Here is a 14,479-nt window from a genome sequence, read left to right on the forward strand (position 1 = left end):
GTAAAGTCCATTAGTTTGAAAAAAATTTAACATAATTTTATTTCATTTGTTTTAGATCGGGGACATGCAATAACCACAAAACACTTCTGCAATTCTGAATCATCTAGTTAGTCTACTTGAAAAGTCAATTCAGCACAACAGGATCATAATAACCACCTCCTGCGACGCCAAGCTAATATATCTTGTCTGAACTTGTATTTTCTTCATTCTGATGAAATACTGTTCAGAAACCAGGTCAACCATCTGGCTCCAGTCTGCTTGTACACAGGTCTAAATACAATTTTGCTTATTTATCAAGGTTAATTATAGCTTAAAGGTTCAGTGTCACCTTTTTTGTTTATATTTCAGCACTATTTTTGCACTTTTCCCTCACAATGCTATGTATTAGTTGTCACATGCTCAAATATTCCAGTTGGTGGCAGCAAAGTTTAGACTAAACTTTATTTTTAATTTCAGCAACAATAAAGGCATTTTCTAAAACTGTATATTTAAAATGTTTTGTATTTACAGAATTATTAAATATTTGTGAGATTGATAATAGCCCATCTAATGAATCTGCAGTGTTAATGTGGGATGGCTAGTTTTCTGATACTAAGCTCTTACTATTCACACCCAAAACAGGATTACGCATTAGCCAACAATGAAGTAAACATGATTATGTTGCACATTAAGATTAAAAATATCAAACACAATAGTGTAGGCTATGTTGGATGATTAAGGCTGCAGGTAACCATATACTGTTTCAGCATGATAGTACATGTAACATTGCATACAAGCTATTGAGTACAATTTAGACCAAAGTAGACCATCTTCTACATTAAAAAAAAAAAAAAATGTCATATAGGTTTTTTTTTTTCTTTGCCCAGTAATACTAGTTATTTAGCATCAAGTGTTTCTTTTAGCTCCACTTCAGGTGAAAACACAAATCTAGTCTTGTTGAAATGGGAAATTTGATGTGAAAGCTGGGGGGGGGGGGGGGGGGGGGGGGGTGGATATAATATCTGAGTAATACAAATGTTAGCCGACTATGTAGTTGTTGTTGTTTTTGTTGTTTTTTTCAGCATTTGTAACCCTGGACTACAAAACCAGTTTTAAGTCGCTGGGGTATATTTGTAGCAATAGCCAAAAATAAATGATATGGGTCAAAATTATAGATTTTTCTTTTATGCCAAAAATCATTAGGATATTAAGTAAAGATCATGTTCCATGAAGATATCTTGTAAATTTCTTACCGTAAATATATCAAAACTTAATATATGCATTCCTAAGAACTTCTTTTGGACAACTTTAAAGGTGATTTTCTCAATATTTTTATTTTATTTGTTTATTTATTTATTTTTGCACCCTCCAGATCTCAGCCAAATATTGTCCTATCAGAACAAACCATACATCCATGGAAAGCTTATTTATTCAACCATGTATAAATCTCAATTTCGAAAAATTTACATTTGGTTTTGTGGTCCAGGGTCACATTTTAAAGATTGTCATATTTGTGTTCGGGAAAATTTATTAATTTCGTAATAAATAAAAAAGTGTGTTTTAAATTAACTTTATTTCTCCCAGCTGAAGTTATATTTTAGAGATTTTATTTTGTAGATTTATGTGTGATTTCTGTGTTTCTCGCCACCATGAAATAATAACATTTAGCGACCAGAAGGTGGCAGAAACGATTTAAAGTATGTAATCTTTTACCTTACGTCACTGCATGTTTCTGTGATGAGGTGCATGGAAAAGAACCCGGGGGAGTTTGACGTTTGGCGCCGGCGGGAAAATAAAGAGCCTTTTCCCGGGTTTCGAGATGAGGACAGTCCTTTAGAGGTCTACTGAAACAGCCTTAACGGGTTGTGACTTGTGAGGGTTTTGTAAGCAAAGAAGACTCTAGGAGTCAGAGCAAAGTAAACAAAATACATTGTGGACCTTTAAGATTAACAGCTTTTTGTTGTATTTATACATATTTTTCTTTGTTGTAGCCTATGTATTTTATGGAAAACTTAGTTATTAAAGAAATGATTACAATATATTAGCTAACTATTTTATGTTTCTGGTGAACTTGTGGTTTTACGGCATGCGTCAGAACACCGAGGCTCAATTTCTGCTTTCTGTAATGTCAGATAAAGCAACTGCACTTGTTTTCCATGGAAATCCCCAAGCTCCCTCTTCCCTTGTGTGAGATAAACACTGCACAGAAGACTGGGAGTGAGGGGGAGGGTACAGAAAGAAAAAAATGGATCCTTTTCCTGGTGTCAGTCTTTGCTAGAAATTGTCACTATGTGTTTAACCATACTGTATTGTTCCCACAGGTTAGGTGTGTTTTCTTTGAACAGAGAACTGATGTCAATATTTGTAAAGGAAAGGACAAACATGGTAGATTGTCAAGAATCTGGGTCTTTTTTAAAGAACTTTGACGGCTCACATGGTCTGTCTTGAGACCTCTGACACAGGATGCGGTTTGGTAAGTGAAACAGTGACAGACCAAGATAAAAATACGAAACTTGTATTGATGCACGTTTACAGCTCTGCAGTTTCTCTTGTACCTCACACGTTTTACTAGTTTTCTGTTTCATTTTTGATTCAGTATTATGAATATTATGTCTAATAGACAAAACCGTTGTAAAACTAGGAAGTGCACCATCTGAAAGTAAAGTAGGTCTTAAAATGAGGAACTGATATATAAGTTCTAAGCTAAATTTGAACTCTAAAGCCCACTTCCATTACATAATCGGCTGCTTACATAATGGTGTATCTTGATGAACCACACTGGTACTGAAAAACTGGAAAGCTCAGGGAATCCCACTTTTTATGTACAAAACTTTCCTACCTGCGATCCCCTCAAATTAAACCCTACCAATTGTAAACATGCAAATCAGACCACGCTTACTGGAGGCAGATCGAGTTACAGTTCAAACACTGGGCTCCTCCCTTAGACTGCCATTAACCAGACCAACATCCTCTGATTGTGTTATGGACATTCTCGGTTACTGAATATGTTTATTATTAGAAATAGGGAATGAGTGTGTAAGCACTGGTGGACACTGATGGTCTGATGTCCATGTCACACAGAATCCCAAATTCCCCCTGTCCTTTGTGTTTGGTGTCATGCTGATATATCACACTGTATGCAAACAAAAGACAGTAGGTGCACGTATCAGATATCATCGGCCATCTGGGAGCAGTAACTTGGCAACCAACCTGGCAACCGACACGACCAATAAGGTAGTTAAAACACTGAAGCCCTTTCACTTTACTGTCTCTTTGGAGATACAATCAGGTTTGGTCAGTCTGAATCATAATCATGACCACAAAACATGAAAGACAAAAGATCAAATCCTAACAACAGTTGGTCAGTCAATTGGAGTTCATTACATAAATATGATATTGCTCAGCACAAATCTAATGGGACCGCGGGAAAGTGTGCTATCTCTCTGATCTACAGGAAATGGTGGCCTACCAGAACCCAGCGTGTGAAAAGAGTGTGAACTGAGGGTTTTATGAAATTTTGTTTTAGTTCAGTCTGTGACAGCTTAGCAATTTGTCTGTAAAAGGAATGTACATAATTCTATAAAAGCAGTAATTACATGGACAATAATTCAGGACTTTTTGTCCAAACTGGTTCTAAAACACTGTTGGGAGAACATGTTTATAGTACACAGCTATGCTATCTTTAAACTACATCCTAACTGCCCAAACTGCTTTTCCTGATATCAGAGGTACTGAGCAATGGAAACATTTCCTTCATTTGTTTTGAAAACAGGGATGTGGGACGATATTAAACTCCAATTTCAAAATGGCACCATAATGTCATGCCAGATATTCAAGCAGATACTGGATATAATGCTTATTTTAAGGTAAAAAAAAAAACAACTGAGGACATTTAGAAGTAATAACTTCTTTGAACTGGCATTTTATTCTTTCATCCAACTGTCAAACTACACTCCGCTTGACGGAACTGAGCAGTTACTGTAAATATCTGGTGAAAAAATGTATTTAAATAGCTTCATTTGCATTTTAATATACTATCTACACACATTTTGTCTTTTACAATCACAATGCAGAAAGGGAAGGGGAAAGGGAAGGGAAGTGGTGTGTGGCCAAGTATAGTGACCCATACTCTAAATTTGTGCTCTGCATTTAACACATCCAAGTGTACACACAGTAGTGTGGTGGTGGTGATGGCGCAGTGGATAAGACCCATGCCTTTGGTGTGAGAGACCCGGGTTCGAATCCACTGTGAGACACCAATGTGTCCCTGAGCAAGACACTTAACCCCTAGTTGCTCCAGAGGCGTGCGACCTCTGACATATATAGCAATAGTAAGTCGCTTTGGATAAAAGCGTCAGCTAAATGAATAAATGTAAATGTAGTGAACATACACCCGGAGCAGTGTATGTTTCCCTTAAAAGTTGACATTAACACAAAGGTGACTAGTCGTGTGAAAAAGGACAACTGTATGCACACTGCATTTTGGTTTTGACCTCTTTGATCTTTGTTACATCTCTACAGGAAGTGGTGGTCACTCTGTACGTGATGCGGCAGACGGTCTCATGGCAGGTGCTACAGCCCGAGTGACCTAATTAGGTTTGCGATTGTGCTAATCTGATTATTTTTGTACATTGTTGTTTATTGTTTTAATATTTATTAATCAACTATCTGTTGTGAGTTGCGCTGCACTGAAGAGAACTTTTAGGCCTGAGCTGTGAGAACTTCTGCATCTTTCTTTCCTGCAAACATCACAAAGAGATCATTGAGATCTCAGATGGTTGAGTCAGATAAGAGGCCTCCGTTTGCTTTGGGCTTTGTAAAAGAGTGAAAAAGATGAGGAAGGGGCTTTGGGTTCAGAGAAGAGCTGAAAACCACAGCGATGATTAGACTGTAACATGGTTTATCATTCAGATTGAAGAGTTTGCAATGTGCAGCATGTTTTAACACGTGTATAAATGAAGTTTAGTAGAGTTAGCAAGTCCAATAAATTAAGCGAACGCTTCAAAGAATTGTGTATGTGCAACTAGTTTAATCACCTCAATAAATGTATTGTTATTATAAATCTAGGTCAGGGTATTGTACTTGTAAGTTGTGTACCAAAGTGTGGTTTGTACCAGTGGAATTTGCAACTTGTGCACAACAAATGATTTCTAGAGATGGATGTGTGGTGGTGTGTGCGTATGCGGTACTTGTGCAGGGTGTAGGTGGATGAGGTGCTTCTGATGGCCTGATCTTAATACTTACTTTTACTTTACTTTTAGTCATTTAGAAGACGCTTTTATCCAAAGCAACTTACAAATAACAAAAAGTAACTAAAACTAAATAATACTGCTGCATATAGGCTTAACAAAAGCTCTAATGTTTAAAGAGTGCATCAAGCATATGTTAGTTGTGCCGATACAAAAAAAAAAAAACTCTTTAACAACCTATAAGCTTATATGACAGCTGGACTGGTTACTTGCTGGTCCTTGGGCCAGCCTTAAACAATCTTTATTCCAAAACAGTACCATTTTCCAGGTAAAAGATTTAGTGAACAAAATCCTACAAAACAGAGTATAAGAAAAACAGTATTTATAATATGAGACAATTTTGCACATGATAAATAAAATTGGGAAAGTTTTCATCAAAAACATATGACTACATCGCAAAATAGACCGTGCAAAATACACAGTAGCAATATACCAGAAAACTACTTCACTCTTGGGCGGGACCAAAAGAGTGAGGTCGACTCAAACGCTCTGCATATGAACCTTTTTTCTTTTTAATTTGTAGGCTCGTGAATTATCGATTTGATGAAATCGTATAAATTAAATCAGTAGACACTGGTCGGTTTGAATGCGTTAGATCCGTGTCTTTTATCCATCGGACACTTGACGGTTCTCGTAAAACACATCATGTGGAATTCAGTTATCTTTAGGACAAAATGAGGATAATTATTGGTAAAACAACGTTCTTATGTCTCTTCCTGTTGGTCATGGATGGTAAGTGTTTTACTGTGTCACTTCGACTTTAGTCTGTTGGGTTTAAAACATAAAGATTATATTTATTCGCTTAATCTCCTTTAGATAGCGCTGCATCATTTATGTCAAAACGTTATGGATTGTGGCCAAAAACAAAGGTTAGGATTAAATGCTTGAATTTCTGTGGGTTTAACAGATATGGGATCTATTCAGGAGCCTTGCCTACTATGTAGTCGGCTTTGTTAACTAATGGAAGTTGCGCCCAAGTGTTGGATCAGCCGGGGAATATTTTCATTGTTTCAAACAAACGTATCTTACTTGAACCAGTTCACAAAGGGAGCACTAATCTCCATGAGGGTACATTAAAGTGACACAGTTTAACATAACCACGTTTAATTAGCACTTAACATAAATATAGCCCTGAATTATAAATAACAGTTATTAATAAGCACCCGCCCCTTGCACAGACTTATTCTGCAATATCCAGGTGCTGTTTTTGTTTTGTTTTGTAATTTTATTTGGCCATGTATAATCATAATAAACGCAATAGACCTATAAAAATAAGTAAATTTCTTCTTCAGAAGTGGAGACTAACTAGTTTTTAACAGAAAAATAAAACGAATGAGTAAAAACAAATGGTTGGCTATATATTACCCACTTGCACAAAACCAGTCATAAGGGTCAATTTTTTGAAATTGAGATTTATGCATCATCTGGAAGCTGAATAAATAAGCTTTACTTTGATGCATGGTTTGTTAGGATAGGATAATATTTGGCTGAGATACAACTTTTGAAAATCTGGAATCTGAGGGTGCAAAAAAATCACAATATTGAGAAAATCGTCTTTAAAGTTGATCAAATGAAGTTCTTAGCAATGCATATTACTAAGCAAAAATTCAGTTTTGATATATTTACTGTAGGAAATTTACAAAATATCTTCATGGAGCATGATCTTTACTTAATATCCTAATGATTTTTGCCATAAAAGATAATAATTTTGACCCAATGTATTGTTGGCTATTGCTGTGGTCCAGGTCATATGTTACCTTGCCATATATATATTGGTTATTTGAGTGTTTTATGTTGCATTTTATGCTATCTAGTTCATGTTAAGTGTGTTATTTTAGTCTTGTATGATACCCTGAGTAAAATATTTAAGTTTTTAGTTTGTGTTAACATTATACAATTTATTTTCATATGAATAGTTTTTTCCTGTAATTCTAACAAAAAATTACAGTATCATTTTTAAATTATTAGTATTATTATTAGTACTTGCTATTGGTAAATTCTATTTATGAATTGTAAACCTTCATTACAATTAATTCTGCAAAACTGTTTCTAAATGTGTTTCAGGTGTGTTTGGTGGTGATTCAGATGAAGTGAAGTCAGTATCAGTGATGGAGGGAGATTCTGTCGCTCTAAACACTGATGTTACTGAAGTACAGAGAGATGATCAGATATTGTGGATGTTTGGACCTATAGAGACTCGTATAGCTGAACTCTATAAGCACAGCATTGATATGTTTAGCAGTAATGAGATATTTGGAGACAGACTGCAGCTGGACTCTTTCACTGGATCTCTGACCATCAGAAACACCAGAACCACAGACTCTGGACTTTATAAACGACAGATCCGCAGCCACCGAGGAAACTCAGACAAGACATTCAATGTTACTGTCTATGGTAAGACCAATATGACTTTAAAAACTTAGCATATGTGTAAATGGACAAGAAGCTTATTATTGGACTGTTATTAGTGAAACAAGAATTTGACAAATTAAGGTTTGTGTTACAAAAATGAAATATTTCCCAGCTACTTTTTATGCCAGCAAACTGAAACCCATTGCTCTTTCTTAATACAGGATGAATTCGTATTTTTTAAAACTAATATTTAATGCAGCCTTTATTTTCTGTACAATTGTTATGTCTGCTGTCTTTGTGTTTTTGTGATGTGAACTTATATTGATTTTTAGTTTGTAGTTGATTTAGTTTTCCATCTGTCGCTCCCAGATTATGTACTCCTGTGTCTTGTTGGTTAATTTACACTCTGTGCATATATAGCCATGCATTTCCTTGTGCTTTGTTGGGTTTTATCAATCCATGGTGATAATGTTGTGTAGCTCAGTTCTGATTTCCGTGGTCTGGATATTTTGATTATTGTTTCGCTTCATCTGCATTAAGGATCCTGCTGTCCCTCATGTCTGGGTTACCCACATTACAAAAATTTAATCTACGTGTTTTTCAGCTCATCTGCCTCTTCCTGTCATCAGCAGTAACTCTTCAAACTGTTCTTCATCATCAGGATCAGCAGTGTCTAAATGTTCACTGCTGTGTTCAGTGTTGAATGTGAGTGATGTGACTCTCTCCTGGTACAAAGGAAACAGTTTATTGTCCAGCATCAGTGTGTCTGATCTCAGCATCAGTCTCTCTCTACCTCTGGAGGTGGAATATCAGGATAAAAACACCTACAGCTGTGTGCTCAACAATCCCATCAGCAACCAGACCACACATCTGGACATCACTCAACTCTGTAAAGGTATGTCCACAGTAACAAGTGTTTTTTTCTTTTCTTTTTTTTACTAAGCTAAATCACTTCACTAAATTCCATTTATAGTTTATATCTCACAATAAGACGGTGGTGGTATTTCAGATTGTATTAAAATATACTTTTGAGGTGGGCTGTGTTATCAGTCTTTTTATACTCTGTACTGAAATCACTTTCGAATCGTTTCTGACAATTGAACCAATGACCTTTAGTTTGCACATTCTGTATGGTAGTTAAATATAAAAAAAAGCATGATTGCATGTATTATTTATATATTGGAAAAAAAAAATTTAATAGGTATTAATGTCATTTAAAAAAAATAAAACATTGGAATTTATTTTCTGCCTCCATATCCTTGCTTTTCCATAAATACTATTTTTGTTCTTGCTCTTTTAGAGGCACAGATGAATGTTAATTATTATTTTTCATCTTTCAGTTTCAAATTGCAGCTCAAAGCTTATTGCGTCATTAATAACTGCAGGAGTTCTGGTTATGCTTGCCATCGTGATGTACTGTCTTTACAGGAAATACAGAAGATCAAAGCCAAAAGGCAGGTCTTCTCTTGAGCTAACAGACATATGTGCATTCATGTTTTAATGATCACTATTAATTATTTTATTGCTTTATTTAATATTCCTGCCTTCAGTAAATTATTTTGAACCATCTGCGCATGCAGCTGAAACAATTCAGACAGACGACGAAGAAGTAGCTTATGCTGAAACCAGATTTGTTCCAAATGTACAGGTATGACTCTCATGGGAATGTTGACTTTACACCATAAATGAGATAAACTTATGTTTTGCAAATGAACTGGACTCACGTTGTTGAAACCACAGCATCAGTATACTCTCACAGGAATATTTCTGTAACACTAGTAAATTACAGAATTACGCCGCAGTGTCTTATCCACTGCGGCGTGGTGATGGCGCAGTGGATAAGACACGTGCCTTTGGTGTGAGAGACCCGGGTTCGAATCCACTGTGAGACACCAATGTGTCCCTGAGCAAGACACTTAACCCCTAGTTGCTCCAGAGGCGTGCGACCTCTGACATATATAGCAATTGTAAGTCGCTTTGGATAAAAGCGTCAGCTAAATGAATAAATGTAAATGTAAATTGATCAGAAAACAATGCTCTTCTTCTTTGTGGTTTAGCTTCTGATGTGAAGGCCTGTACCACGATGATAGATTAACAAATTCAGAGTTAAAGGATTAGTTTTGAGTTGAGAAAACCAATCCACTCCAATCCAGCTTTGTTGGTACCATGATGCTGATCTTCAACTTTCTTTGTCAAATCAGGCTTTGATGCTGAGTTTGTGGAGCACGTGCACATGAATGTGTGACATCACTGGCGAACAGCCAATCACGAGCCTTGGTTAAAGGTTGAAGGTTTTGCTACAGGTTAAGAGTTTACAATGAAAAACAGTACTTGTTCATGAAAGAGGACAAATAAAAGAAATGTAAGTTACTATGGCAATGAACGCAGCTAAAAGCCAAGCCACTTTCATGGTACCTAAAACCCAGGATTGGTGCAGACTAATCCAGCTTCATGGTACAGGCCCCTGGGGTTTTCAGTAGTGTGATTGCTCTAGAACGGTGAAAACATAGCATTTGTAAGATTATGGTTTTCAGCAATAAATATCAACAATAGCATCCATAAAATACTAGATACATGTGTTTTGGCTTTTCACAATCGGTGTTTAAAATAACTGACTGCTATACATAAAATTAAAAACTATTTCTAAAAAAAAAAAAAAGTTTATCTGGGGTAATTACACTGAACATTTTAGACCTGATTTGTTTAGTTTGCCCCAAAATCCAGCTAATTCGTTTTTTGATTCAAGTTTTGGTATTTATATGTTAGCGTGCTCCACTTTTTCCTTTATAGTATAGCAGCACCACAAGTGCACATGATTTAGGCCTAACTGTTTGTATGTAAAATGTCTCATGAGACTTATTAACTTCTGTTTTTGTTGTTCTACAGAAGTCTAATGGGACAGAAGAGACCATATACTCCACTGTCAATAGACACTGATGGGACAAGCAGCAGTCTCTCATTTCACCACAATGGCTTTGTACACCTGCCTCTGTCAGCATTACAACACTTGATTGAGGCTTATTTTGAAGAACTTTTGGGTCCAAACAACATTATCAGCATGTCTAATATATAGGAAATTAAAGCCTTAACAACTCATTCTATATTAGATAACTTTTTTTTTTTTTTGCATATCCAAATTCCCGTCTGACGAACAAATATCTATTTTGCATGGAGACACAGTGAGAGTCAAAATGAACATTAAAAACAACTGACTTAAGTCAGAAATGACTTCATTCTTGTTCAAAAGCAGAGTTGCATATGTGTAATATATGCATGCCATGTTTATGCTCTCTCGATATGTCTGATATACAAAAAAACTGGCAGTAATTCATGTCTTCATGGTTTTTATGTAAAGCCTCAACCCCGGCTGTTGTTCCAGTAATTCTTACCTTTATGCCCTGTATCATAGCACTGCAAGTCAATACATGTCTCGTCATACACTATTGCTTTACACACACAGGCTGCTGAAATTTGACCAAGCGCTGTGTTAAACTTTTTGTTTTTGCATGTTATTATCATAAGAATTTTTTTATACCCAAAGTTCCAATAATAGCTGGTTATTTTCAAGATGAGTGGATGTGAATTCCTAAACTGCCATTGATCATCAAATTAAAAACAGTGTTTATGGAGGTGTTTGATGTTTTAAGTCAGTGACTTCAAAGTGTGAGGCAAAAAAAAAATGAAAATGAAACATTATTGGCTTCTGTGTTATTAGACCTGAGGGTTAGTAAAATGATCGTTTTTAGATGAACACCTTAACTTGTGTTTATGTTTGTAAGTCACATTGGCAGATGTTAAAGGGGCAGGTACAAAACTAAGAACCACTAATTAGTTAGAACTTGTGTTGTACCTGTTATGAGAGCTTGGCATGACATTGTATTCGAGACTGCAGTCTTGCATACTATTAATTGATGTTTTAATGAAATAAAAATTTTGGTAGAATACAAGGAAGCACTTTTGCTATATTTTATTTACATTGGGAAGTGCACATGAGTTTCATTGAAAAATGATGAGATACTGCCGCCTGGTGTCTATAGAAGAGGATCTCGTCAGCGAGGTTGTGATGGTTGTTTTTGTTGTTGTTGTTTGTTTGTTTGTTTGTTTTAATGCTTGAACAAAACAAAAGTGCCAAGGGTGTACATAAAAAATATCAAAAGTACATATTAACTATACATGTATGTATAAAATCAACAAATAAAATAAAATAATGAAAGGCCTTGCTAAATCACAATAACACAATAACAGCTTTTTTGTTTGTACTCTCCTTAATGGTGCTTATATAGATACCTAATTCCTTAAGTACCACAGAGAAAAGAGGTTTCTGATTGCTGAATTTACAACGATGAATATGAAACTTATCAACTATAATCAAGAGATTATGTAAGCCTCATTTTCAAACTTCTTGTCATAGTTCAAAAAAATATTACATGTTCATATAGTAAAAGAAAGTTGCACAACACTAATAAATCTAGAAACCTCGTGATGGTGGCTTTTCCTTTTTCCAGTCCGTTCTATATCTGACGTAACAAACGAGAAGAGCAACAGAGGCCACGCCCACCACAGCATACATCAAGGATGGAGTCACACTCACAGAATTGCCGTAAAAGCCTGGAGAAAGAAAAAAACTGCGGAATCAAATGTTTGTTTTTAAAAGTCTTAGGCTCATTAACTTATGTTTACTTAAAAAAAAAATTGAATGGATATTTCCAACTCTGAATTTTAACATTTTGCCGGGACAGTTCCCACTTAAATTGGCAAGAAAGAACAAGCAACAAACAGACAAGTGAGAGAGAGAGAGTGCGCGTGTGTGTGTGTGTGTGTGTGTGTGTGTGTTTGTTTTGACCAATAGAGGGCACCAGTAGCTTCATCTTGTTGGTTGCACATACTACATTTGTCGATTGAAAACTAAAACAGGGTGAACCAACACACAGGTTTTAAACTTCTTTAGAAATTAGCATAAATTACACCATTTTTAATTTTGAGTGAATTGTTACATTTAATGTCAGATCACGGATGTATGGTACCTGGACATGTCTGACAGAGTTGACTGATGTCCAGATGTGTGGTCTGGTTGCTGATGGGATTGAGCAGCACACAGCTGTAGGTGTTTTTATCCTGATATTCCACCTCCAGAGGTAGAGAGAGACTGATGCTGAGATCAGACACACTGATGCTGGACAATAAACTGTTTCCTTTGTACCAGGAGAGAGTCACATGACTCACATTCATCACTAAACACAGCAGTGAACATTTAGACACTGATGATGATGGACAGTTTAAAGAGTCCCTGGTAATGACAGGAAGAGGCAGATGAGCTGAAAAACACGTAGATTAAATTTTTGTAATGTGGGTAACCCAGACATGAGGGACAGCAGGATCCTTAATGCAGATGAAGCGAAACAATAATCAAAATATCCAGACCACGGAAATCAGAACTGAGCTACACAACATTATCACCATGGATTGATAAAACCCAACAAAGCACAAGGAAATGCATGGCTATATATGCACAGAGTGTAAATTAACCAACAAGACACAGGAGTACATAATCTGGGAGCGACAGATGGAAAACTAAATCAACTACAAACTAAAAATCAATATAAGTTCACATTACAAAAACACAAAGACAGCATACATAACAATTGTACAGAAAATAAAGGCTGCATTAAATATTAGTTTTAAAAAATACGAATTCATCCTGTATTGAGAAAGAGCAATGGGTTTCAGTTTGCTGGCATAAAAAGTAGCTGGGAAATATTTCATTTTTGTAACACAAACCTTAATTTTAAGAGTTGTCAAATTCTTGTTTCACTAATAACAGTCCAATAATAAGCTTCTTGTCCATTTACACATATGCTAAGTTTTTAAAGTCATATTGGTCTTACCATAGACAGTAACATTGAATGTCTTGTCTGAGTTTCCTCGGTGGCTGCGGATCTGTCGTTTATAAAGTCCAGAGTCTGTGGTTCTGATGTTTCTGATGGTCAGAGATCCAGTGAAAGAGTCCAGCTGCAGTCTGTCTCCAAATATCTCATTACTGCTAAACATATCAATGCTGTGCTTATAGAGTTCAGCTATACGCGTCTCTATTAGTCCAAACATCCACAGTATCTGATCATCTCTCTGTACTTCAGTAACATCAGTGTTTAGAGCGACAGACTCTCCCTCAGTTACTGATACTGACTTCACTTCATCTGAATCACCACCAAACACACCTGAAACACATTCATATAAACATCTTTCACTGAACTGAGAGATCTTGAAAAACCTAGGTTTTAAACATTTAGCACATGGCAGGATGTGGTTTCCACTGTTGGTCACTAGCCCATGAATGTCTCTATAATGATTACATGTTAGTTTACTTTTATACAATGTGTTTTGGCACATATCAGTGAAACAGGCAAATTAATATTGGGTAATTTGAGCTAGTGACAACCACTTATGCTCAGTGACTCTTTGAAAACCTCTGAAAAGATTAAAAAATCCCACCAAACATTTACAAAAACACATGAATCAAATAAATAGCAATACACACCTTACCTTCAACACAAATGAAGAGCAAGACTAAACGCAACATGTATGTGATCATTTTAGAAGAGTGGTGTGACTGTGGTTTCAGTTCACAAACAGAGCATGTGGTGACGATTTAGCCAATGGCCACTTATATTGTTATGAGGAAGTATCAGTCAGAGTTGACCAAAATGGACTTCATATTATTATTATTATTTGATTGAATGTAGCCTCAGGTCACTGATGCTCTTTTTAAACATCTCTTTCTCTTGTTGTAAAAATAACACATCAGACTACAAAAAAGCATCAGACTTATTTTTGTTGCTAAGCACAAACGTCTGCATGCGCGTTGTGGGCACAATATGATTCGTCAGAGGTTTCAAGTGCAT

At 36.0% G+C, this 14,479-nt stretch overlaps 2 protein-coding genes across 3 annotated transcripts; one reads left to right on the forward strand and one right to left on the reverse strand.

The window, feature by feature from the left end:
• The first annotated feature begins 5,670 nt into the window (after window positions 1-5,670).
• LOC306867865 (natural killer cell receptor 2B4-like) lies at window positions 5,671-11,817 on the forward strand. 2 transcript variants are annotated; one of them, XM_079413795.1, is made up of 6 exons: window positions 5,671-5,960; window positions 7,293-7,622; window positions 8,185-8,475; window positions 8,921-9,034; window positions 9,131-9,228; window positions 10,467-11,817. In XM_079413795.1, exons 1-6 carry the CDS (start codon window positions 5,903-5,905, stop codon window positions 10,515-10,517), a joined length of 942 nt encoding a protein of 313 aa, XP_079269921.1. In that variant the 5' UTR covers window positions 5,671-5,902; the 3' UTR covers window positions 10,518-11,817. The 2 variants fall into 2 exon arrangements, with proteins under 2 accessions (XP_079269921.1, XP_079269920.1); XM_079413794.1 differs by having other exon boundaries at window positions 9,161-9,228; window positions 10,467-11,809.
• LOC306867874 (SLAM family member 5-like) lies at window positions 11,532-14,212 on the reverse strand. The gene is made up of 4 exons (XM_079413808.1): window positions 14,121-14,212; window positions 13,466-13,795; window positions 12,605-12,895; window positions 11,532-12,188 (listed from the first exon to the last, which is right to left on the reverse strand). The coding sequence occupies exons 1-4, from the start codon at window positions 14,167-14,169 to the stop codon at window positions 12,049-12,051; spliced, it is 810 nt and encodes a 269-aa protein (XP_079269934.1). The 5' UTR covers window positions 14,170-14,212; the 3' UTR covers window positions 11,532-12,048.
• Window positions 14,213-14,479: the final 267 nt, after the last annotated feature.

Source organism: Barbus barbus (assembly GCF_936440315.1).
Source record: "Barbus barbus genome assembly, chromosome: 49".
Lineage (NCBI taxonomy): Eukaryota > Metazoa > Chordata > Actinopteri > Cypriniformes > Cyprinidae > Barbus > Barbus barbus.